This window comes from Stigmatopora nigra, chromosome 10, assembly GCF_051989575.1.
Source record: "Stigmatopora nigra isolate UIUO_SnigA chromosome 10, RoL_Snig_1.1, whole genome shotgun sequence".
Lineage (NCBI taxonomy): Eukaryota > Metazoa > Chordata > Actinopteri > Syngnathiformes > Syngnathidae > Stigmatopora > Stigmatopora nigra.
The window spans coordinates 9,350,001-9,373,787 of NC_135517.1; the positions used below are offsets into that span (position 1 = coordinate 9,350,001).

The following is a 23,787-nucleotide window of genomic DNA, read 5'->3' on the forward strand; positions in this document are numbered from 1 at the left end:
TCCTTTGTCATCATCTGAAGTTCTTTACTACAAATACACAGAAACAAATAAGTGAAAATGTGCCCCAACCGGGATTTGAACCCAGGTCCCGCACATGGGAGTCAAGTGACTTAACCTCTACGCCACAATTTGGCCACAATTTCTTTTGTCCTTAATGGATAAGGGCTTGACTACAACTACTATATAGAAACAACTCGGGGAAAATGTTTCCCATCTGGGAATTGAACCCCAGCCTCTCACATGGGAATCACGCAAAATGTGAATAGTATGAAAAATCGACACAAATGAGAAATTTGAATTTCAATGACTTATTTGTCTTTATTTATGATTACAACTCATTTGCATCACAATCACTCATTCAGAATCTTTTTAACATTCAATACTTTTAGAAAAATATGTGTTTAAAACCTCCAAAGTGAACAGGAAGTGGGCTGCTATATCCTTTTGCAGAGTGTAAAAACCACTAAGTCAGAAGTTGTTGTTTTTTTTCCCCATCTCTTCAGGTTTGTCATACAAATACTACACATACACAGCCTTCCACCTTTAGGAGACATTTATTAAAGATATTGTTGTGTTAATTTTTTTCTAGACAAAAATCATGTTGAAAATACACATACGCTGTTATTAGACCAATTCGATTCAATTATTATTCCCATATCTAAAATATCGCAACGTCTCCCAACGCACACGCAAACAAACCACATAGCAGAAAATAGTCTTTGAATTTATTTACTTAACATATATTCAAAGCCCTTTGTAAGCATACAGTGTTTTCTTATATATAGAATAGAGTCATATATATTTTTTTTTATTCCATTTTTGATTTTTTTTTTACAGTTGGTTGTAAACGCCACCTTGGCTTACAAAGTGCAATTGTGGACACCAGTACTCTGTACAAAAATATATACCAAAGACCCCATCAATGTTTCTCTAAATGGCGTTTGCAAAGAATTAAGCTTCCTAGAAAGCTCTGCATTTTTGTAAATAAAAATGAAAGTAATCAAAGCTGTACACTAGCATCTTAATGGCACTTAAGGGTATAATGATAGAAAAACAATGACCATTTGCATAGAGCATTGCACAACAATTTAATACTATACACGCACTCTATCCCGCTTGTGATAGTCTCACACAGAAATTGCGCTATGTATGATTGTGGCGCACAGGAGAACTAAAACGTGACATGGACAACACCCTTCTTATTTATCCACATTGACCAGCAAACTATAAATGGAAAATTGGATCAGAATCAGTTTTTCCCATCATCGAAAAGCTCCTCGACTAAAATTGAAACCAAGCAAGAAAGATGTGGCTGTATACTTGTGTGTGTGTGTGTGTGTGTGTGTGTGTGTGTGTGTGTTTAGGTTGTTGTTCACCTATTGTACAACTTTGAGTAAAATACAATCTCAATGCAGAGAGTAGGGTTCCTGCTGGTGCGCCCTAAAAGGCATCTTGAGGTTAAAACGGCACCAGCAACCTGTATCACAAACATTTAATTTTTATTTTTTCCTCTTTTGTACTTGTAAAAAAACAAGCAAAATTTTCGGCAGTAAGAATGGCCTATCATAAAATCTATTTATTTTTACTGTGATTGTGATACATTTCCTACTCGTTAAGTGGCGAGAATGAGCCATACCTGTCAGTGAGTGGTCTAGCTTTTCTTTCCATGCCGTGTAGATGTTGGTACAACGTCCGAACTTGGCTGGCCGGAGAGCTGGCTCTCGGCAGGAGGCTCTGACGCGTGGTGTTTCTGGGGGGGGAAAAAAGTCAGATTAAATACATTTTTTGAAACTGCAAAGACTAAGAGGGTGCTTAGTACATTTGTTTAGATGGAGCGAAGCATAAGAAATCCCACAACATGCAGCCTTATCTCTCATCTCATTTTCTGAACCGCTTTATCCTCATTGGGGTCGCAGGGGGTACTGAAGCCTATCCCAGCTGACTCCGAGCCATACCTAGGGGCAATTTACAGTGTCCAATCAGCGTACCATGCATGTTTTGGGAATATGGGAGGATACCGGAGTACCCGGAGGAAACCCACGCAGGCCTTTGGAGAGCATGCAAACTCTACACAGATGGACATGACCTGGATTAGAACCCAGGACCCCAGCAGCCGTGAGGCTGACGCGCTAACCACTGGCTTCCGGGCCGCCATGCAGCCTTATGTGACTCCCAAATGAATTTTGTGCGTGATGTGCAAATGCTCATGCAACAGGAAGGTTGCTTACTTTAGACTTTGACTTTCTCTTGCTCTGAAAATAACAAAGCAAGTGAGATTTTGTATGGATCATGGACAGTCCATCTTTGAGAACAGCCACTAGGCTGGCTCAGGATGTCTTCTAACATTTTTTTCAATCACTTGTCTAATATGCACGTGTGCCTTAACTAATGGACAGGGTCACTTATAAATATATTACATTTATAACCCCTCACAGCTGTTTATTTACCTTGGCTGTGCTTGTTTTTGCCTTGAATGCTGGGTCATCTGGAAGGAGGGTTTCAGCGAGTTTCTCCACAACAGGACCGGGCAAGGGCTGCCAAAAAGGAATAAACAAACATATACTGATTACCCAATTCAACATGAGGAGAGATGCCTGCCTGAATGACAAAATGCTCAATTGGAGTCATCACTGGAGGAACATGGGAAGGTCGCAAGAGCAGAATGATCATAACATAAGATGACATTAATAAATAAATCAATTTTTAATACCTGTTTTTAACTCGTAAATAGTGCCACTGACGCCACAGTTTATTACGGAACAAAATAGATGGTGTAAAAAGAAGTAATGCACCAGGATGGCACCAATATTGTATGCCTCACAGATGAATATAAATGTGTCCATTGATTGCGCGCCTTTTAGTCCAAAAACTACAGTAGATGTCCCTTAACTAGGTAAAGGTTGGGACATTTAGTGCTACCTTCAGGGTCTGCGATTCAGGCACAGGAGGCGTCAACTCTGTAGTGGCAGTAGCAGACGATAAACCCGTTGTGAGGAAATCGTTGGACAGCAAGTCCAAAGCCGCTTTTTCGTCCATAGACTTCATCATGTGAACAAAGAATGAAACGTGAAGCTCAGTATGCACATTAAATATATGCATATGTTATTAAGTCGTGCAAAGGACTTACCGCTTTTGGAGTTGCGTTTGCTTGAGCCTTGGCTTCTGCCATTTTCTACAAAAAAAAAGGCATTTATTTCAGTCAGAGTGTGTATGTTTACACATTTTTTACTGCCCATGGGGCGAAAAAAAAAACTCCTCATTGAGTCACCAAGGTTATTAGAAATTATAATAAAATTTGCTGCATTTCTAAATGAATAAAGTCGTCTTTTACCTTAAGATCTTCTTCGGTGGGTCTGTACTCAGGTGGCAGGGAGTCATCGCGTTCTCCCATTTTAATGAGCCTCTCTTCAACCGCCTTCTTCTCCTGTACACCAAATACACGAATGAGGGACAAAGAAAGGACTTTTTGGTAAGCATCTGAAAAGTGACTAAAATGTATAGCTCATTTATTGTCATCTGTAAGATAGACATTCTTCCAAAATGGAATCAGATTAAATTCAACTACTCATGATGCAAAAAGATATAGTATTCTCAGTTAGTGTGTAGGCCAATTTTGATGAAATAGTTCTTCTTTGGATCTGAACTAAACTTATTTTAATTGAAGGAATTGACCTTCATGTATTTTTAAGTGCCCTCAAACTTAAAAGGAGTTTTTCCCTAAAACCTACCAACAACCAGAATAATATCGTTAGAAGCAAAGTAAATTTTGTCTTTAACAACACAGAACCAAAGAAAATCATCAGGTTAAAGTAAAGATGAAGTAGCCACTTCAATTGAAATAAATGTTGATTGTGGAATGTTGCTCTTGTCCTCCTTATATTACATTAAGAATTTGCCGAATTTATTAATGATCTATTTTCAGTCCAATTGATTTGTAATGGCTCTTGTGATGACGGTATCACATTTCATATCATTGTCTGTAATATGTATTTATCAAAGATTTTACGCCAAAGAAAAATCCAATCATGATGCGCCATTTTAATCTTGGGGAAAAATAGGTCAAAAATTTGTAACCCACCTTTACAAGGTCTTTGGCAGAAATGGGCGCTGGCTGAGGAGCGGGGGTAATTTCCGTGATCAAAGATTCTGATAGAGCATCCAGGGCACTGCTGGCTCCTGAAGAAAGCTTCATTCAGAAACAAGCAGAAGGGCAAAAGGGCAAATTATTATTATCTCACATCATTTGCAATTTCCAATAAGTTTAGTGTTTGGATTTTTTTTTTGTTACTTCTGAGGAGGTTTCTGTGAAAGTGCTAGCAGCTGATTTGACTGTAGGGGCAGCAGAGGATGGAACAAATTCTGCCGCTAAGGCATCCAGGCAAAAGTCAGCATAAGCCTGAGGAACCAACAAAGCCACTTGTTTGATATTCTCTCAACAATAATTGGCTTCCCCCCCCCCCCCCCCCCAATCATACAGTGTTTAACAAATAGCAAATGGGAAAAGTCTCCATTTGAGCACATTAAAGTGCCATATGGCCTCTGATACAATTATTAAACACTCACTATCCATTCTTGCATTATTTATAAAAATCCTTAAAGAGTGGAGAAACAAGATATGACAACATACTGGTGCAGGAGCAGCAGAAGAGGAGACCACAGGCGCAGCAGAGGATGTCAAAAAGTCCCCAGATAGAATGTCCAGAGCCTCAGTGGTATTTATCTTGGGCTGCAGGTAGTATAGATGATGAGACAATGTTGATTAAAAGGAGTATAAGGCAACTCTGTTATGTAATGATTTTTAACATTGTAAGTGGCATTGATTTTAAGACTTACATCAGGTTTAGGAGCAGGCAAGTTCTTGAGTTCATCCAAATTAAACCTGTACTCTTGTGGAATTGAGTCCTCTCTCTCTCCTACAAGCACTGCATCTTCCTCCTTATGTTTGTCCTCCTTTTAAAAAGATGAAATATGTTAGTCAAAGGTAGGTATATCCCATAATAGTATTCACAGACCCATTCAAAGTCACATAAAAACAAAATGCCTTTCCAAACAATTTGTTAGTATGTTTCTTACTGAAACTATGTCCTCGGGTCTGAGTTTGGGAGGTTCTGGTAACGGTTCTGGTGCTGCCAACGTGTCACTGAGAGCTCCAAGAGCATCCAAAGACATATAGTCTCTCTGATGGGACAACAAGAACTTCAGGAAGGTTTTCTTTTATGACTGATAACATAATGACAGAATTAGCATTTATGAAGAAAATTGTATTTTTTGATCTTCAAGATGACCTCATCAGTCTTGACGTTCCCTTGTGGTGCTAACAATGGAGGGCAATCTGATACCTGCACAAATACAACGTAAAGTTTGAAGACATGAAGACAAAAAAAAAATGATTTAAAAATGGACAAGTTTTACCTGGGGTTTCTTTATGGTGGAAGGAGGAAGAGGCGCGTGAACACCAGCTGATTTTGTGGAAGTCAGTAAAACCTCAGCGGGCTGAAAACACACATAACAGCATTAAGATAATATACATCATCTTTCGAAATGAGTACAATCACAATGAAGTCCCTTTTTTTTAAATAGAGCTTCCCTTTTAGTTTGAAACCACATCCCATGATTTGAGATAGAAAAACTAATTCAAATGGAAGAAGATGAAAAATACAACAAAACACTGATAGATGATTATTATCTGCAACCTGTGCTGGAGCATCTGAGAAATTCATGAAGTCTCCTGACAAAAGGTCCAAAGCTTCATTGGTATTCATGGTGGGCTGCAAAAAAACACATGGTGGAAAAAGACTTGAACGGGAGAGTACAAAAAGTTGGAGATATTACACTTTTTTTGGTGTGGTTTTAAGTAGTGCATGTTTTGATTCATTGCAATTTCATTAACGTAGATTGTGTGAAGAGATCTTGTCTCACCTGGGGTTTTGGTGCAGGTAATTTCTTAAGTTCTTCCTCATTAAACCTGTACTCTGGTGCAATTGAGTCGTCTCGCTCCCCTACAAGCACAGCATCTTCTTCCTTGTGTTTTTTCTCCTGTTAAGCGTAAAAAAAAGTCCATTGAGTGCTACATCTATTGACTGGAAGGTTCTGATTGCCGCAATCTTACCGAGACGATATCTTCCGGTCTTAGCTTGGGGAGTTCAAGTTTTGGTTCATCTTCTGGTAGAGTATCACTGAGAGCACTGAGTGCATCCAGAGGCAAGGAGCCCCCCTGAGAAGAGACCAAAAGATGTCGCTCCATTATTCTTGTATCAGTACTTTGTGTATAAATGCTTTAATCAGTGGTTAAAGACCTTTAAAGATGGGAGTATTGAGAATATCTGGTGAGTGACACTAATTCAGTCAAAGAACAAAATCGGAATGCTTACCAGAGAGGAATTGAGTGGAGGGGAACATACTGAGACAGTTGGAACAAAAGCAGATACGTCAGCTTTCTGAAATCATTAGAGAAAGAAAAAGCGTGCATTAATATCTGCTTTTGTTATTGTGTTTGCGTTTATTTTTGACAGATATGTAGTGTACCTGAGTAGGAGCAGCTGAGGAGCTCAGCATGTCTTCTGACAGAATGTCCAACGCCTCACTCGTATTCAAAGTGGGCTGTGTAGCGCAGAATAATTTAAAATTATATACATATTTACTTTCAATGGTGTCTTTTAAGCGATGCCGTCTACCTGAGGTTTCGGAGCAGGCAGTTTCTTGAGTTCCTCCTTGTTAAACCTGTAGTCTGGTGCAATTGAGTCATCCCGCTCCCCAACACGCACAGCATCTTCCTCCTTGTGTTTATCCTCCTAAGATATGAAAATGGATGCTTTTATTCTCCAAACCTTTGATGAGTTTAGTTTAGCATATAGCCAGGAGGCTTCTCAAATAGAGATACTATATGCCTACCGAGACAATGTCCTTAGGGTTCAGTATGGGTTCTGGCGTGGGTTCTGGGGCTGCCAACATGTCACCAAGCGCACTGAGAGCACCCGGAGACATGACACCACCCTGAGGAAGGCATTTGTATCCATATTTAGTCTAGTAATATAGCTACTATAGTCACAAAATGTGCATTTTCTACACCCCTAATCAAATCAGCAGTAGAGCGCTTTTGCAAATGAGGTAATTAATTCATCCCATGTATAACATAGCAAAACACAGCAAAATAGGAGTACTGTATATTAAAAATATTTGAACAGATGCTGACCTCATCAGCTTTGGACTTTGTGTCAAATGCTGCATTCAGAGAGAGATCAGAAAACGAGTCTTTAGCCACTTGGAGTTCTTTTACAGCAGTTGGAGGAGCCACAGGAGTAATTTTCTAAAATCAGGGAAGGGAAGGGAAAATGTTAAGAAGAGTTGTAGGCATTACGATGAAATTATTTGGAAAAAACAAACAAAAACGAACTGTTAACGGAATGGTGGATTATGAACAAAGCAACCATTCATTTGCTTAGAAATTAGGATACATCTTGTAATGGAATTACTGCTGCCTAACAAGAACTGAGGTAAATAGAATGCAGTTGTACCTTGAATGGAGTAGCGGATATACCAGCTGACAACGTAAAATTATCCACTTCCATTTTGGCTTTTTTATCCGCTGGCGGGCAGACTGCTACACAAGGCTTGGGTGCAGGGGTGTCAGTTTTCTGCTAAAAAAAAAAAAAAAAAAACACCATCGAATGCAAATTAAGTTATTTAAAAAATAAGAGATAAGGCCATAATAATAATAAATGTGAACATCTTTCTCTACCTTGAGTGGTGGTGCAATGCAACACGGTGCAACAGATGAGGCAGCGGCATGGTCTTTCTCCTGAGTATATGCAAAATGGGATTTGTGAAAAGAATGCTTGCCATATCTCTAACAACTTAGGTACCACACGCCACATTATACATCTGACCTGCAATTTGGGTGCAGTTGGAACCGTTGATGTCATGAAACCTGCTGAAAGGGAATCCAGGGCCTCTTCTGTGCTTAATGGTTTCTGCATAAAAATACACAGTCACTATTAATATCTATACACACGTTTTCTGCTATCAATAAAATGCAGTCTGATAAAAGAGAAGGATCCCGAGGTGATTAAAATCCTCCACTAGAGGGCATTTCGAACAGCACACAAACTAAAGAATAAAATACGTTCAAGTGAAAACAGGCAAAGGTCACAGTGAAGGAAAAGCACAGACACACCCATCAAATTCCACCAAGAGTCAACTTATTCTTTGATAAACTACCCGGAATTAAGCTTAGATATGCCGTAAACTCCCAATCTTAAAATTGTATCACAATGCTCGCAAGAAAATTAGTTTGTCGAGAATGAAGAAAAGGCTTTTGTTAACTTGACTTGTAGATTAAATATGGGTGTAAAGGTGAAAGCATGACACACTCTCTAAGCAAAAGTACTGGGTCTTGCATGTATATGTAGGAAAATATGAAATTTGTTCAGGAATTAAGATGCACAGATAATTGCAGCTCACGGTAATATTCTATATGAATGTGTGTTATAATACTTGTCCAATTTTGTATGGAAAGGTTGGAGAAGTGCCAACAAGATTGAGTGGGGAAGAGGTGGGTCCTTTGGACAGTTGGCAAAGACAAAATGCAGCAAGACTGTGCAACATTCCTCAAACGTGTGTGTCCTTTAACTGTGTCTACTCATAAAAAAAGAGAACAGTGAAGAAATAAATAGTAGATACTTACAGGAACATCTTTGGGTTTGACATCTGTAGGGAGCTTGGCCTAAAATTAGTATTGAGTAGGGGGGGGGAAGGAAATTGAATGATTACTTGATGGAATTGGAAAAACATTTTCAATTGTTGTATTTGTTGTTAGTAAGTCATACATTTGTTTTCTTGAAAGAATGTCATGTTTCTTTTTGTGTATATTGATAAGTGCTGTTTTTCAACAAAATTTATGAAGTGAAAACTGTGTTTTGTAGATGTTAATTATACAAAAAAACCCACTCATTCACCCGAGTATAAATAATAATGTTCTCTTGGATTGGACATCTTTTGGGATCGATAGCAACCAGTGTATTGATACTTGAAGAAAAAAATACATCAATATTTTATCAACCCAATCTTTTTTCAAGTGGAAGGCTTTAAAATTGTCCCTTAAATCTTGAAATAAAAAACTGACCATATTTTCAAATCTGTATTCTGGAGGTAGTGTGTCCTCTCTTTCTCCACACTTGGGAGCTTCCTCAGATGTGGCGTCATGCTGGGACACATGCAACACACGGTTACGCAAAACCAGAGCCATGCTGCTTTTGTCAGTGCATTCAATCTACATCCAATCTCTTCAAAAAACAACAGTGTACAGTACCTCTTTGACCTCAGGCCCTGTGAAGATAGGTTCTCGAGGTGTAACCGGATCAACAGGTGGAAGTATACTGGCCAAGGCGTCAAATGGATCTACTTCAGGTCCCTGTACATGCCGATCAATTGAGCACACGCTTGCAAGCTACATGCCAACATGCTTTGCAGAAAGAAATTGGCCAAATTACCTCTTTAACTCTGATTGTTTCTACTGTGCGAGGAACTTCCACCTGCACCTGTAATCATGAATCTAAATCAATGCATGGATCGTCATTCCATAAATGAATGTTCACTTATAGACAGTATATAGTAATTAACAACATTGGCTTTATAGTCCAAGAACGGTAAAAAAGGGATAAACAAGAGCAGATGTCATTGTTTTTTAGATGAAGCTTCCACCAATAGTGTCCCGGGGGAAATTGCGTATTTTGCGTTATATCCGGAAGAGGCAATAAAAGGAATAAAAAAGGAAAAAAAATCTATCCGTGTGGGTTTTCTCAGGGTACTCCGGTTTCCTCCCACATTCCAAACACATGCATGGTAGGCTGATTAGACACTTTAAATTGCCCCGAGGTATGCGAGAGCATAAATGGTTGTTTGTCTCCTTGTGCCCTGCGATTGGCTGGCCACCAATTCAGGGTGTCCCCCGCCTCTGGCTCGAAGTCAGCTGGGATAGGCTCCAGCACCCCCAGCGACCGTAGTGAGGATAAAGTGATTGAGAAAATGAGATGAGATGAGAGAAATCAACAAAAGTCCAAGCTGTAAAATAACACCATCTTACTTCAGAGTTGTCAACACTAACCCTGATCTATGCCATCATCATCTACCTCATGGTTTTTTTTACCAAAATCTGTACATTGCAGATTGTTTTCACCCAAAAAAGAAATCGGGGCACAAATGAGTTGGGGCCCTCGCAGTTAATCGGTCAAGTATACCTTGGCCGTGTTATTTGGCGAGCCTTTAGATGTCGATATGGCAGCATTAGCTGCAGATGCTGTAGTCGCTGCTGTTCCACTGGCAGCAAAAGAAGACTTTACAGTGGAGACAGGTGCCGTCTACAAACCAAATAATACCAATTACTCCCCCCAAAAAACACACATTGTTAATTTGGTCAAAAGATCCAAAATGGCAGAACTTTCTCAGAATAACCTTAGATGCAAAAAGTGAACAGATGCAAACATCTATCAGCCATTCAACTCCAAGATACATTCAATTACCCTCTGCATCATTTATAATGACATGTTGACAACAATTGACCCAGCAGAAGACATGTCAATAATAGGGTTGAATGAGGTTAAGTGTGTCAGCAGCTCAAAGGCTTGCAGGAAAGTGAATCCAGAAAGTGAAGACACACAGCAGAAGACAAAGCTGAGACAACACACGTGTAAAGAAGAAGCCAGTGATTGGCATCAAGATAAGCGAGCAACACCAGAAAAGGAAATCAGAAAATTCCTGTCCCATTATAGCCAAGCTCCCGCTACCATCACCCAGTGTCCGTCTACCTGGGGTTTCACGTTAGGAACTCCCTGTCCTGCTGTCCCGATGGAAGTACTTCCTGATATGCCACCTTTTAGGGTCGTAACCCCGCCAGGTTTGGAAGCCATGGTAGATCCTGATGATGCCTTCTGAAAAGCATCAGGAGGGAAGATGTCCATCATCTGCCCTCATTGACATAAAGTACCTTCTGGCTCAAATCACTCGGCAAACTCATTTACCATATATCGACAAAGCACATTAACTGGTCAAATACATTCGACTTGGAGTTGATGACAACAATTAAAAATATATTTCAATTGGGTTAATATCTTACTAATGGAACTGGGCGTGAGATCACAACTTTTTCACTCTCAAAACATCTGGCAGTGGAACAGGAAACACAGCAACAATACTCCACATAGCCCACATTACATTAGAGTCAAAGGTCATTTAGACAACAACAACAACAAAAACAGCTCAATTTTAGTAGGAAAGGGAGAAAGTGAGTTGAGATAAGAGCTTTGTGGTTCTTCAAAAGGAAGTTTTCCTACCTCAAACTGAGAAGCCGTCCCAGTAGAGACTTGAGCTGCTGGTCTGGGTGTGGCCTGTTTGGGCTGCGACTGCAAAGACACACGCACACACAGACAAGTTAGCCAAAGGGGGAAAAAATAAAATAAAAAAGCAAACAACACAAAAATGGAGTCATCGTTTGAAGATCACAAAGCAAAAAAAGACTGCTTTATTTAGGATTGAAGGAATGTGAAATCAAAGATCAAAGTCAAGGACAAAACTAATACAGATGGAAATATGCAAAAGCAAATAAAACAAGCAGCGATTATGGTTGATGAGGATTGCTCACTTCAGGTGAGACTGTTGCTTGCAGGCGTGACAAAACAAAACATCTGTGACAATGTCAAACCCAGTTGTGTGATTATAGGGTGTGTCTGTTTTGTTGAACCACCCAAATAGATCACATTGAGGCACAAGGGACATATTTTTGTCTATCAAATCATTTTTATGTTGTAATATTATCTGTGTTGTTTTGATCACTTCCATAACAACCACTTTGAAGGTAAACATTTATTAAACAGAAGTTGATGTTAAACAAAGCAGAGTTGGTCTTAAACTTGGCCAAAACATTCAAAAGAAATGTATTCTCACGCTCTCTTTACCTCATCAACAACAAAGTACTGCATATTGTGTCTCGCGTTTACTATGATGAGAAGAAGAAAAGCTGTGGAGACTGAATAATAATCAAGTGACCTCATACGGCACCCAATGCATCACACTACCGCTTGACTAGTCATGTGGCTGTGGTTTCAGCAGTAAATAATAGTGTTGCTAAGTTACTACCAGACAATTGCAGACTGAACTTGAGTGTGAAATGACTTTGGAATCTGGGATATTTTCATTATGATCAATCAGTAAACACTGAAGAAAAGACCCTTTAGTTTGAATTTCCAATCATATATTTTCTACTGTGGTTATCAAGGTTAAGCTTGAAGGGTGCTGAAGCCAGCAGACTTTAAGTGAAAGGTTAACAAATTGGTATCTTATTAAACTGCCTGTAATTGTATCAGAATTGCCAGCTTGTTAAAAAGTACATGTAAAAGTGCCCATTAGTCTTTGTTTTCCTGAAATGACATAATTTTCCTACCAGTTCGTACATTCTAAAAGAAAAACACATCTCTCTTTAAACACGTACGATACAAGGTGATTTTATTGTGCCATAAAATATAATGGGAAGTTGCTTAACTGGATTGGGTGAGTCATTTGTTTTTTGGTCATCGAAGGCAGTGTACAACTGAAAATGTTTCATATTGTATGGAAACACTTGACCAATGCTATCTTGCAAGTGGTGTATATAGAAAGTCTTATAAGTGTAAGAATAATACTATAGGCAAAAAATATTTGGAGTCAAAATATTGATTCTTATAGTGTAAACAGCAGCTTAATCAAAAGGGAATCACAGTCCATCAACACTTCTTTAATGTCATACATAAACAACCACATTGTAGTAAGTTATGCCCACGTTATGCTTCCCAAGTCAAAATAAATCCATGAAGACTGACAGTGCACCCATGCTCACAGTATACAACACAAAATTATTTAACAATACCTGAAATATCTTCTTAATACCCTGCTTTGATTTGCAGTGGATTGCTATATGGCCCTCAACACAATTACCAAACACAATCCTTAGTTATGATGGTGGACGATGAACCGGTTCAGAACGCAACTCACAGCACAGTGGGAAAAGTACTTGTTTTCTTAAGTTGCGTGCCAGCATTGACTTTACTTCAAGATGGTTTAAGTAAAACATAATCAAAGTTGCTATAGTGATGAAGCTGGCATTTTAACCTTTATTTATTTTCGCTTTAAAAAACAACCTGTCACTGATTTACGCAAGTGGATTTGAGAACAATAGAAACTTTCCTCTTTCTGATAAACTTCAGGTGACTGCAGTTGAAGCACTCTATTCGACTTTTAATGCAATAATAAATAAAACCAAAATCTCGCAATGGGACTGGACACAAGGTATGATTTCTTTTTAATCATCATTTTACCCTTATTAGTGATAAAGTGACCAACATGTTCAGGCAAAAACTGTACAAACAACTTTGGTCAGTTAAGAACAGCAACATTTACGGAAGCCCAAAATAAAACTGTCTTATATTTTTTACATACTATTCTTAAGTCAACATAAAAAAAAACAAAATACTATATATGTCCATGATTTGTGCTCAGGTTTTGAGGGGTGTGATGGATGTAAGCTATTTAATACATAAAATGAGGACATTGATGTCAGAGCACTAATAATGCGCTAGGCCTTACCTAAGTAAGCCCAAGCCTGTTTTGAAAAGTGATGACTAATCTCGAGTTCCGCCCATCACAACCACCGAATGACACGTGCACTCGGACAGCAGCAGCTGCTTCTCTAACTAGTGCTAATGCTTTAAAATAGAGTTGGTGCATCATCGTGATATAAAAAGGGGCAGAGGAAAAGGGGACTGTGAAAGGGTTAGTTTCTAATGCAATATCACTGTCAGGCTCAATACAGGCTCAATAGAGTGGAGTAGACAATACTTGGGTTTAAAACTCATGAGATCAAATCATGTGTTATTGTTAGGGACATGAGTCATTTTGTAGATAGAGTGTGTATGTGCTCCTCAACTCATTTCACCATCAAATGCAACAAGATGTGAGGAATAAAAGGAAGCAGACTCATTATTCATGTGCTATCTATCACAAATAATGCAATTTTTGCATATGTGCATGAAATTTGACAACATTTCACAAAAGCTGGAAAAAAATAAAAGAGACCAATGAGCAATGCAATTTTGTTGGACATACCTGCATATCAGGTGCAAAAAAAACTATGAAACTAGTATAAAACGATACAGTATTTATGTTTTCCCCCCATGGTACTTCTAAAAAGTAAGCCCCATCAAGGAGGAGTTGCAGCAGCATAGTGATGCTTTTCTCAGACAAAAAAAAAGTTACTTGTTACTTACTGAGTTGCTTACTCATGTACTCAAGACTAGCTAAATAAAACAGGTCTCTAGAGCCCCTATCCGGTCTGTACTTCATATCTGCCTCCACCAGCACACCTGAATCAAATAACCTGGACCTGTATGAAGCTTCTGGACAGCTTGCTGATGAGTTGATCATTTGTTTCTGGTGTGGTAGAGGAGGGGGATATGGAAAAAAGACTGGATAGGGGCTCTCGAGGACCAGACTTGACCACCTCTGCACTAACACTTCCAGTTCCATCACTTCAAGCTTCAGTTGCCACTTCTGGAACTCTCCATAATTCACCACAGTGTTCTTATTTGGCAATCCAGCATCCAATTTCTCCTCTCATTTTCTGAACCGCTTTATCCTCACTAGGGTCAGAAAGGGAGACTATGCAAACATAACACAGGAGGGCCCCAAGTACGGTATTCTCGTCATTTGGCAACAACCGAACCCATTGACTATGAGGCTAACAAAATTAACACTAAACCCCTATGAAGTCGCAGAACCACCTGCCTAATAGTTGTTGTTGCTGTGCGTTTTTTTTAAACTATTACTGAGAGAGCAATGGAGGATATAAATAGTTGTCATGTTGTTTACTGCAACAAGGCTGTCTTTTCACTTTTAATAGCTCACTCAACACAAAGCAAACTTCATTAAAAAGCAAGAGAAAGTGTTGATAAACAATCCATTTCACAACAGTATTAGAAGTGTTGACAGGTAAATCAGGAAGTCCTTCCACCCACCCAAACAAAGCACATTTACCGAAGAGAATTGCAATCTACATACATACCATAAGTCTTCTTTTTGGACTGTATCCCCTATTTAAATTGTTGTATGCACGGCCCAAATCCTTTCTTTTCTGTCTGTGTTACCTGAGATCGTCTCTACGACACTTTTAATCCAGCACTTTCATGCACCTAGACACACATGCAGAGATCACCACGTCAGAAAACACACCCAAACCCAGCAGAATTTGTTTCTCCGCCCTTTAGGAAGTGCACCACAAGCTGGCATGACTCAGAGCCCTCCCCTCACCGCGAAGCCAGCCGAGCAGGCTCAGTCAGATTGGACAGCGTGGCTAATGTAGGACCGCCTACTTGCCTGAGTGTGAAGATAAATAAATAAATAACATTGACCCTTGCAAAGGGTTTGGAGTGTCCAGGGATAGGAGGTCAAAAATATGGATGTGGCAGTTCAATAACTGGAATGATGGCCTTCATGTTGGGAAAGTTTAGACGTGAAAGAAGGCAGAGGAAAAGCTATAGAAGCAAATGTTGGTGTTGTTCGGCAACATCTGGGTGTGACTGATAGACTCACTGCTCTGGAATCTAGACTGCACAGCCACTCCAACAGAGACCAAGTGTGTGCGGTTGGAAAGAAGAGAAAAGAAGGAGGCGGATCCCATCACATGTTCTTGTGGACCCAACCCAAACCAACATGGTGGTAAATAAAGAAATTGTTCATAGAGAGAGAAAGGACAGCAAAGACATGATAAGACATGCCGGGTTTAACAGGACAAGCCAAGAGAAATGTCTAGTAAAGTAGCCAAATAGGAAGAACCAGGAGAGGAAAACTAAACGTAATCTGACTTCTGTCCAACTCGGTGTTTGCAAGATAATCATTTTAACTATGCTTGAGTATCGTGAGAAAGAATTGCAGCACCTCCCTCTGTCTAATAATACTCACAACACTTAAGCGACAACGAAGTGGCCTTGTGTGTGGGCTTTTCGTGTTTGTCATCACACACCTTGGTGCTATATTGTGTTTCAAGATTAACACCCGAGTGAAATGCAACAGGCTTTTAGAGACATTGTCTTCAACTGTCAGCATGCATGCACTAACTGGAACACTAAATATGGTTAAAGAGTGATTTAGATCTTGAAGGGGTCGTAATAATACTACAAAGCTGTGTAAGATATTATTGAATTCTATCAACAGCAAATGCACTGCAGTCTTTCTCCAAGATACACATTTACCAAATAATTGTGAAAATTGGTCATCTTAATTCAACATATTTCTGGACGGATAAGAATACTAATGTTGAAGTCTATCTAACGTTATGGCCCATAAATAAGTACATTTTGGATCTTGCCTGAGTACGTGTTTAGATCATGAAAATATTACATGAAAGGACTTGCCTCGAATCCAGGGTTTCCTCAAATTAGAGACTTGATTAAAGAAGACCTTTCACAAAGGCCCACGCCCTGTATGTTCAAAAGGCTCCCCTTAGTTTCTAAATATTTGACCTTTACCCTAAAAAAAACCCTCAAGACAACAAAACTGCTTCCTATTTGGAAGTATACGTTTGTCGTGGCATCCGAGTAGAATAAATGTACTTGAAGAGCTTTACCCAAATTAGACAACAGAGTCTCTCATTCTGCTTTTGACTACAACAAAGAGCAAGTTTGTTTCAGAAAGACAACAGTGCATGCTCGCAATGGAACCGAATGCATGACTTTGGAACCTCTCACAACACTTATCTGTGTTGTCAAATAATGAACCAAAGCAGACCCCGATCCCACCACTCCCTAAACTGTAATCTGCACAGTTATTCATCTGCATTTTACATCTCATATGGGTGAAATTGTAGTTTAAATAATGTATTAAAGACAAAAGAAACTGAAATTGTGCATACAGGAAGAACAGTCAAAAAATTTGAAAATGCTATTTTTTCAATCGGCAGTAGACTTATAAGAAATCCAAAACAGATGGCAAAATATACACAATATATACAACAAATCACTCACTGGGTATTGACGACAGTTTTGCAATTTCCTGCCGAGAAGACCAAACTATAAATGTGAACAGGAAACGAATATCTGTCAGTGCGCATGCCTGCAAAATACCAAACAATGCAATAAAAGATGGCACAGTAAAATTAATGTATCAATACATTCATGTGTGACATGTTTTTGGACACTATTTTGGACAGACAGCAAGTAGAAATACAGTATGTGTTAATTTTGAGAATAACTGAGAGTACAATTACGGTGTCTCCCACCTACTGTCCGAACAAAAGCAGTTCTCGACAAGCACTATTTTCCAGTATGGTTTTAATACAGACACGAAAGATAAATCCATATCAGGTTTTACAGGTTTGTAAAGTTCTCCAATTGGAATCTTGTGAACGCTTTATTACTGCTACTGATTACTTGAAGGGCCTTATTCGGATGTATAAATGTCTGGGAAAAATCTAAATGAATTCAGTTTACTGATAATGAAGTCCCTTTGGGTTTATTGAGTCATTACAGCAGAATATCCAAATTGTTTAAATTTCTCTTGTATTCGGTTCCACTCCTGAATGAAAGCAGAGTTTTTGAAAGAATGAATGTGAATAAACCAGTGTTAGTCTATTGCTTATGAGGGCAATGCCAAAAATATAACTGCAAAAATACGCTAATAAATAATATTGAGATAAAAGCCAAACTCTAAGCAAGATGTGTGGCCATAAAAATACATTTTGTGTTCTACCGTTTCTCTTCTTCAGGGTCACAAGGTAAAGCTTTTGGGTGAAGTGGAGGGCTAAACAAGTTCTACATGAGCTAGAAAGTTTAAATGGAGCAACAACTTCTCCAATTTCCTTGTGCATCTATATCCACCCACTTTCGGTGTGCTTTGCTCTGCCTTATCTAAATTTAGCCTCATATATCATTCCCTAGTTTTGCCCTTCACTTCAACTTACCCTCTGACTGTTAGTCTATTACCTTATGGAAAGCCCATATGGCTTTTAAAAAGATCAATATGCATTGAGTTCATACTCAGCAGCAATTATTAAAAATGGTGCATGATAATCGAAACACTAATGGCATGTCAAAAACTTTTTTTGTTTTTTTAAAGCCACGTGCTCATGTTATGTCTCAAACCCAGAATTTCAATTGTCTCTGCTTGGGTATCCGGACAAACAGGAGAAATAAAAACAGACTATGTCAAATATTTTGAAGAGTAAGCCCTTGAGCTGGCAATGTTGAATTTATACAGCAGAAAAGACAATATCCTTCAAGCAGGATTTAAATCTGTATGTTCAAATCTGTATTTTTTTCACTTTAACTGCAAATTATGTATCTACTCTGTTAGAAAATGCACAGTATTACCTTTGTTTTAATGACACCATGTTGCAATACATAGAGAAAGTTGTTAATCTTATCTATTCCGCAAATTTCCCTGTCATATTTAAAGAATTGCAACACATATGAGTAAACCTGACTAAGGCCGCTTAGAACAGTAATTTATTGATGACGGTCGAACGTCAGAATCAAGACAAGTTGCAACAAATGTGCCGTGACCTGAACATGACACGGACTAACCAACACAGCGGACCTGTGAATACTGCAAACAGAGAAGTAGTAAATCACTTCTAAAACATGAACAAACCTTAAACAGATTGAAACGGTCCAATTCATTTCAAGTTTTGAAATCATTAATGATGCCAGCAATGACCTATTGCATATTAAAATTGAACAATGTAAGATAAAACTTCTTTAGGCAACATGTCACAATGTGATTTTAGTAAAGTAACAATTTGTACTGTACTGTGTAATGAGTATAAGGGGAACTTGGCAGAGTTCTTTGGTGATTCCCACCCCTAAAGTATACAGCAATAATAAATAAAGAAATACTCAGCCTTTCATGGGCCTGCGCTCCCCTTATCTCTGGACTTTGCTCTGATGCTTGTGCATGTGCCGACTTGGTATGTTTTCCCAAAGACTATTTCCTGCCCTTGTAATGAAAATGCTATTAGAAATTGCAAACTGAACCTGAGCACAAGACCCTTCTAATGAAAATGATCTTGACTCTCTGCTGACCAGTCACTCATAAATAAACATAGTAGTACTGAAAGGACAATCATCAACACATACTTGCTATGTATTCCCAATACGCTCATGAAAATAACATAAACGCCAACTATACTTAAGAAACCGGGTCAGAATTTGAGGTTGCATGAAGAGAAGAAGTAAATTATAACCCAAGACCTGCAACACACCCATTCAGATTACTCCTTCGCAGCACATTATCACATGAGAATGCTATTTGGGTGAGACACAGACTGAAACTCTCCAAGGACCCAAAGCCTTTTCCTGAGTATCAGCAATTACTAGAAAACGGAAAAGAAAAAAAAAAGACGCTCTCACTTGTCCGGCTATAGAAAATGTAAGCGAACAGTGAACGCCTTGTCCAGGCAACGCTTGAATATTTGACTCCTTAAAAAACACAACTTTTAGCTTACAGGAGCTCCACATTCCGGAAACTGGGAGAGAGGTCTTGCCTTGGACTTGCGCCAGCCCATTTTTCCTCCATTAGAGTTTCTCTTAGCCGGTAAAAGACAAAGTTCAGAGAAAGCTTTGTGTTCGTCTCTTTGCAGACTGATTTACAGTGACCAAAACAACACACAAGTGGATCCTTTCAGAAGGTTGCCCAGCAAATTCCTTGGCACAAGCACTCATAGACATTGACACACATGAACACACACCTGCTGTTCCACGGCAACATCCTGCAGTGTCGGGGTCTCACGGGGGCCTCGGATCCAGCTCAGTATCTGCCCCATGTTGTCTAGCGGCACCGGTGTGTGTTTATATGTGAGTGTTTGTCTGTCGGCCGCTGGCGGGACTGTCGACTCGCAGCATGTTTCCAACATGCAGGGAGGAGGGAAAGGGATGGAACGGAGGAGGGGGCTAAGAGGAAAATGGGTGTGTTCCTCGGAAGAAGGCGTGACGTGGAAGGACAGGGAGGGTAGCTCACACGTGTCCGAGTTAGTGACAGGCTGGGCTTTAACTCTCAGGGATAAAAAGGGAAGGGATCTGAGCCATTTGCGCCGGAATGTATTTATCATGCATTCGCACACATACATGCACACTATGGATGTGAATGCGAGGTTAAATCTATTAAAGATTATAAAGTTGCAGTATTTTGTCCAATATGCATGCACAAATCAAATCAAATAGTTCTTTGGCCTTATTCATGAGTGAACACTCACACATCAATCAACTGTTGTATACATACATACATAAGGAATCTTATGTAAGGTTAATTTCTAATTGAGTGCGTTGGATTTAAATTTCTACCACATTTTCCACACTGACTCATTTTGTCAAGTAGGCTACTTTGCGCAAAAAGTTATACATTTGGGATTTCAGGATTGCATACTTTTGGATGTGAGTCCAAGTCAACTGAGGGCAGATGAGTGGGGGATTTTTATTTCTTAATTCGAACAAAGTTTGTCTCACTGCATGGCAATAGATGTCTTTTTTTAAGACTGAAGTGTCGACAACTTAAGTAATATTTCACTAAATCTATTGATTTCAAGTAGCATGCATTGCTTATTTTGGATATGCAAGTTTTAGACAAATTCTTCCTTTTATAACACTAGGAAAATATTACCCTCTTGATAAAGTAGTCATTTAGCGAGCATATCAATTAAATGGTGTTTGCTTCTAAATGACAAAAAAATAACAAAACAGCTGTAGTACTAAAGATTTAAACAAAGACAAAAAATAAGGAGAGATTTTAAAACTAGTATTTCAAATTGCCACTTAGTCTAACATTGGTCTCTTTGGACCGTACTTGGGTGGAGTGTGTACACAATAGGTAGAGCCTATGCGTGAGTCACCCAGATAAAATCGGTATGTGGTCTGCATAATTATTGCCTTTAAAACTTGCTGCTCCTGTTTGTGCAGTCAAGATGAACTGGTCACTGAACCCTCAAGTCCAGCTTATTATATCCAGCAAAGCAAGTTATGGGTGTCAAATATAAATCAGTGTCATTGCGCTCTGTGAGAGTTTTAGCTGGAACGTTAGAGTCAGGCTGACCGCAGCCCTGCTGTTCTGTATTGATTGCAAAATGATCATTAAAAAAAACGCACATGCTGTACTGTATCTGTTTTTTTAAAAATATTACACAATTTTCACAAATCCAATGTGTCAACATTGAATTTGAGGATTGGTGCCACTTTTTTCAAGAGGGAAAAATAACATGTAGAGAACATGTCATTACATGTCATGTTTCAACTCATTTGTCTTACTTTACAGGTGTACGGAGCACGACACACTCCCTGTCATGGAAACAATCACACTAGTGACAGTTTGATGTCAAAACCAGACTGTCAAACTCGCTGATGTACCGTGGGAGACAATTTGAAGTGTTTGTTAGTTCATCAAAATCAGGTATGAAGATTTAATGTGATGGCATTACAGGAGAAATGGCAATTAAATCCATAGTTGGCATTAAAAATATTGTCATCTTAAGTGTATACTGTTGTTTATGGCAGCAGAAATGCATGTAAACAAGATTCCCCCAGTGCTGCATGTATTCCTACTATGGAGGTTAATGCTTTTAACACATTAACATCACTGTGTTACATTGTTAACAGCACACACACGTAGCTGAAGGCTTTTTTTTAAATTTGGGGACTGAAATAATTTGTCTTTTACTCTAAAAATTTATATCACAGATAGACATTAAAAATTAAAAATAGTATAGTATTATTATAATATTATTTCAAGAATTAAAAAAACTATCCTTTAAATCATTCATATTTTGAACAGCTTATCCCCACAAGGGTCACAAGCGTATTTTTATTTTTATTTTGGTTAATTGTGAATCCACATTGACTCTTTCAGTATCATTGCCAGCAATTGACATGCAATCTATTTTAACTGTGAGAGGTTGGATGCAATTTGATTAATTTAAATAAAGGCAAAAATAAGTAAGGTATGCCAATGCCTTTCAATAAATGCATGATTCAGTGATATAAATTTAATTCATGCCTACAGCATTAACAAGCCTTTTCATCAATATAACCACTAAATGAATATCAACAAAACATTCTCTTGTACAGGAGTGCTATTTTGTAAAAGTGGGTGTGTCGTTGCCATACTGTGAATTAGTGATGTCTGCGTATTTTGGGTGTCACAACTTACAAAAAAAAATGGCTCAAGACATTAGTCACCGAGAATTGTTGCACAAGTTTGCAATATTACAACAGTATAATTCACGAAACAACGATTGATCTTGTCTCAGAAAGTTACACACTCCAGAGTCAGTAGAAAGCATGATTTAGAAGTCACAAAACGAATCAAACGCATTTCATATTTCTACCCCTTGGCACAGTTGACTCAAAACTATTTACACGCCGGTTTTTGCAGGGTGCAACATTGATAATTCATCAGCATGAGAGCTCCCAGCTGCAGAGGGAAAAAAACATATTGACCAACATGCAATCCCTGACGACTTTATTTTATTCTTTTGTCTAATGTATTTTTACATTAGACAAATTCATAGCTGGATTTGATGATGGAAAATGGTGAAGTTAGCAGCAATTATATTTGATAAACACGTTTAATGGATATCTAAATTATATAGTCTTAAAACTATGATATTTTTGTGGATGTTTATTTATCTAGTTTATATACAAGACAAGCCAAACTTTGAAGTTGCACTTCTTCAATAGTACCATTCTGAGTGAAAGTTATTTCACCACAAATAGTAATTTGCAAAATGTGTATTTAATATATATCCTCTAAGTCGAACAAATGTATGCTTCTTGATAATGTTGGCAGATATCGTGCCTTATCTCAGGTTCAAAAAAATTCTATATTATGTCTTTTTTTTGTGATGTTTTGTTCTAAGAACCCTAAATGATATCAAATTGAGACTTAGCAAATTAAAGAAAACACCCCAAAAAATAAATACATAAGGCCAGGAATGTCCTCAAACGTTATTGTTTGGCAACAGACTGAGAGAATGTATTCAAGGGGAACACGACAGGATGCTGTGTGTTGTACCTATTGTTTCAATGGGAAACTTGCTTTCACAGGTTCATAAAAATGACTTAAGATGGTTAAACTGTGTTTTAAATGTAATTTAATGTCTATATAAATTTAGTGTTTTAGCAAAACAATTCATCAAGAAGCTCTACTGCCAGTGTCTGGCATACAACTTAAATTCCCACAAATCTGAAAAGTTTGAGATGTTCGACAACAGATTTACATTCAGACTGATTCTCGTAATTATCAGTTGCCAAAATCATGTTCGGAATAAGCCAGTGAGCAAAAAAGGCGTGTTCCTCTCACATTTGCAAAGCAAGAAAATGAGCTCACAATACTTACAACATAGTTGTAGAAAGCGGCATACGCCATGAGGCAGGAGGAGGCAAAAAAAGGAGGTAGAATTTTAAAAAAATCAACACCAGAACTCACTCCTAAAGACTTTTTCTTCCACTACACTAGGTTTCTCCTTCTACTCCAAAATGTGGGCCGGCCACTCCCAGCACACCCAGCGTGGGCAATTAAAACACAAAGCTGTGTGCGCTCTTCCTTTTTGATTCTCTGCTCAAGTCATATCAAAATCATTCATTTCCAGTAACCTCCTCCTCACCCAGTAAACACTAGTCCATTGTGACCTGTGGGTGTTTTCTTTGTGTAGAGTTCCTCTTCCTTAACCAAAAAGCTGTATACACTGTAGTTCCAAAGAGGTGGTCTGGTTACCACATTTTTTTT

At 38.6% G+C, this 23,787-nt stretch overlaps 1 protein-coding gene across 1 annotated transcript; it reads right to left on the bottom strand.

The window, feature by feature from the left end:
- Positions 1-292: 292 nt before the first annotated feature.
- Positions 293-19,931, bottom strand: cast (calpastatin). Its single transcript, XM_077726529.1, has 33 exons — positions 19,763-19,931; positions 11,328-11,396; positions 10,803-10,925; positions 10,236-10,355; positions 9,489-9,536; positions 9,308-9,409; positions 9,122-9,202; positions 8,684-8,722; positions 7,887-7,970; positions 7,739-7,798; positions 7,515-7,637; positions 7,193-7,306; positions 6,892-6,993; positions 6,675-6,791; positions 6,526-6,600; positions 6,372-6,437; positions 6,110-6,214; positions 5,920-6,036; positions 5,694-5,768; positions 5,413-5,493; positions 5,286-5,339; positions 5,074-5,178; positions 4,834-4,950; positions 4,628-4,726; positions 4,289-4,396; positions 4,079-4,186; positions 3,332-3,424; positions 3,128-3,172; positions 2,920-3,039; positions 2,448-2,534; positions 2,229-2,252; positions 1,637-1,750; positions 293-1,477 (listed from the first exon to the last, which is right to left on the bottom strand). The coding sequence occupies exons 1-32, from the start codon at positions 19,925-19,927 to the stop codon at positions 1,652-1,654; spliced, it is 2,925 nt and encodes a 974-aa protein (XP_077582655.1). The 5' UTR covers positions 19,928-19,931; the 3' UTR covers positions 293-1,477; positions 1,637-1,651.
- Between the last annotated feature and the right edge of the window lie 3,856 nt (positions 19,932-23,787).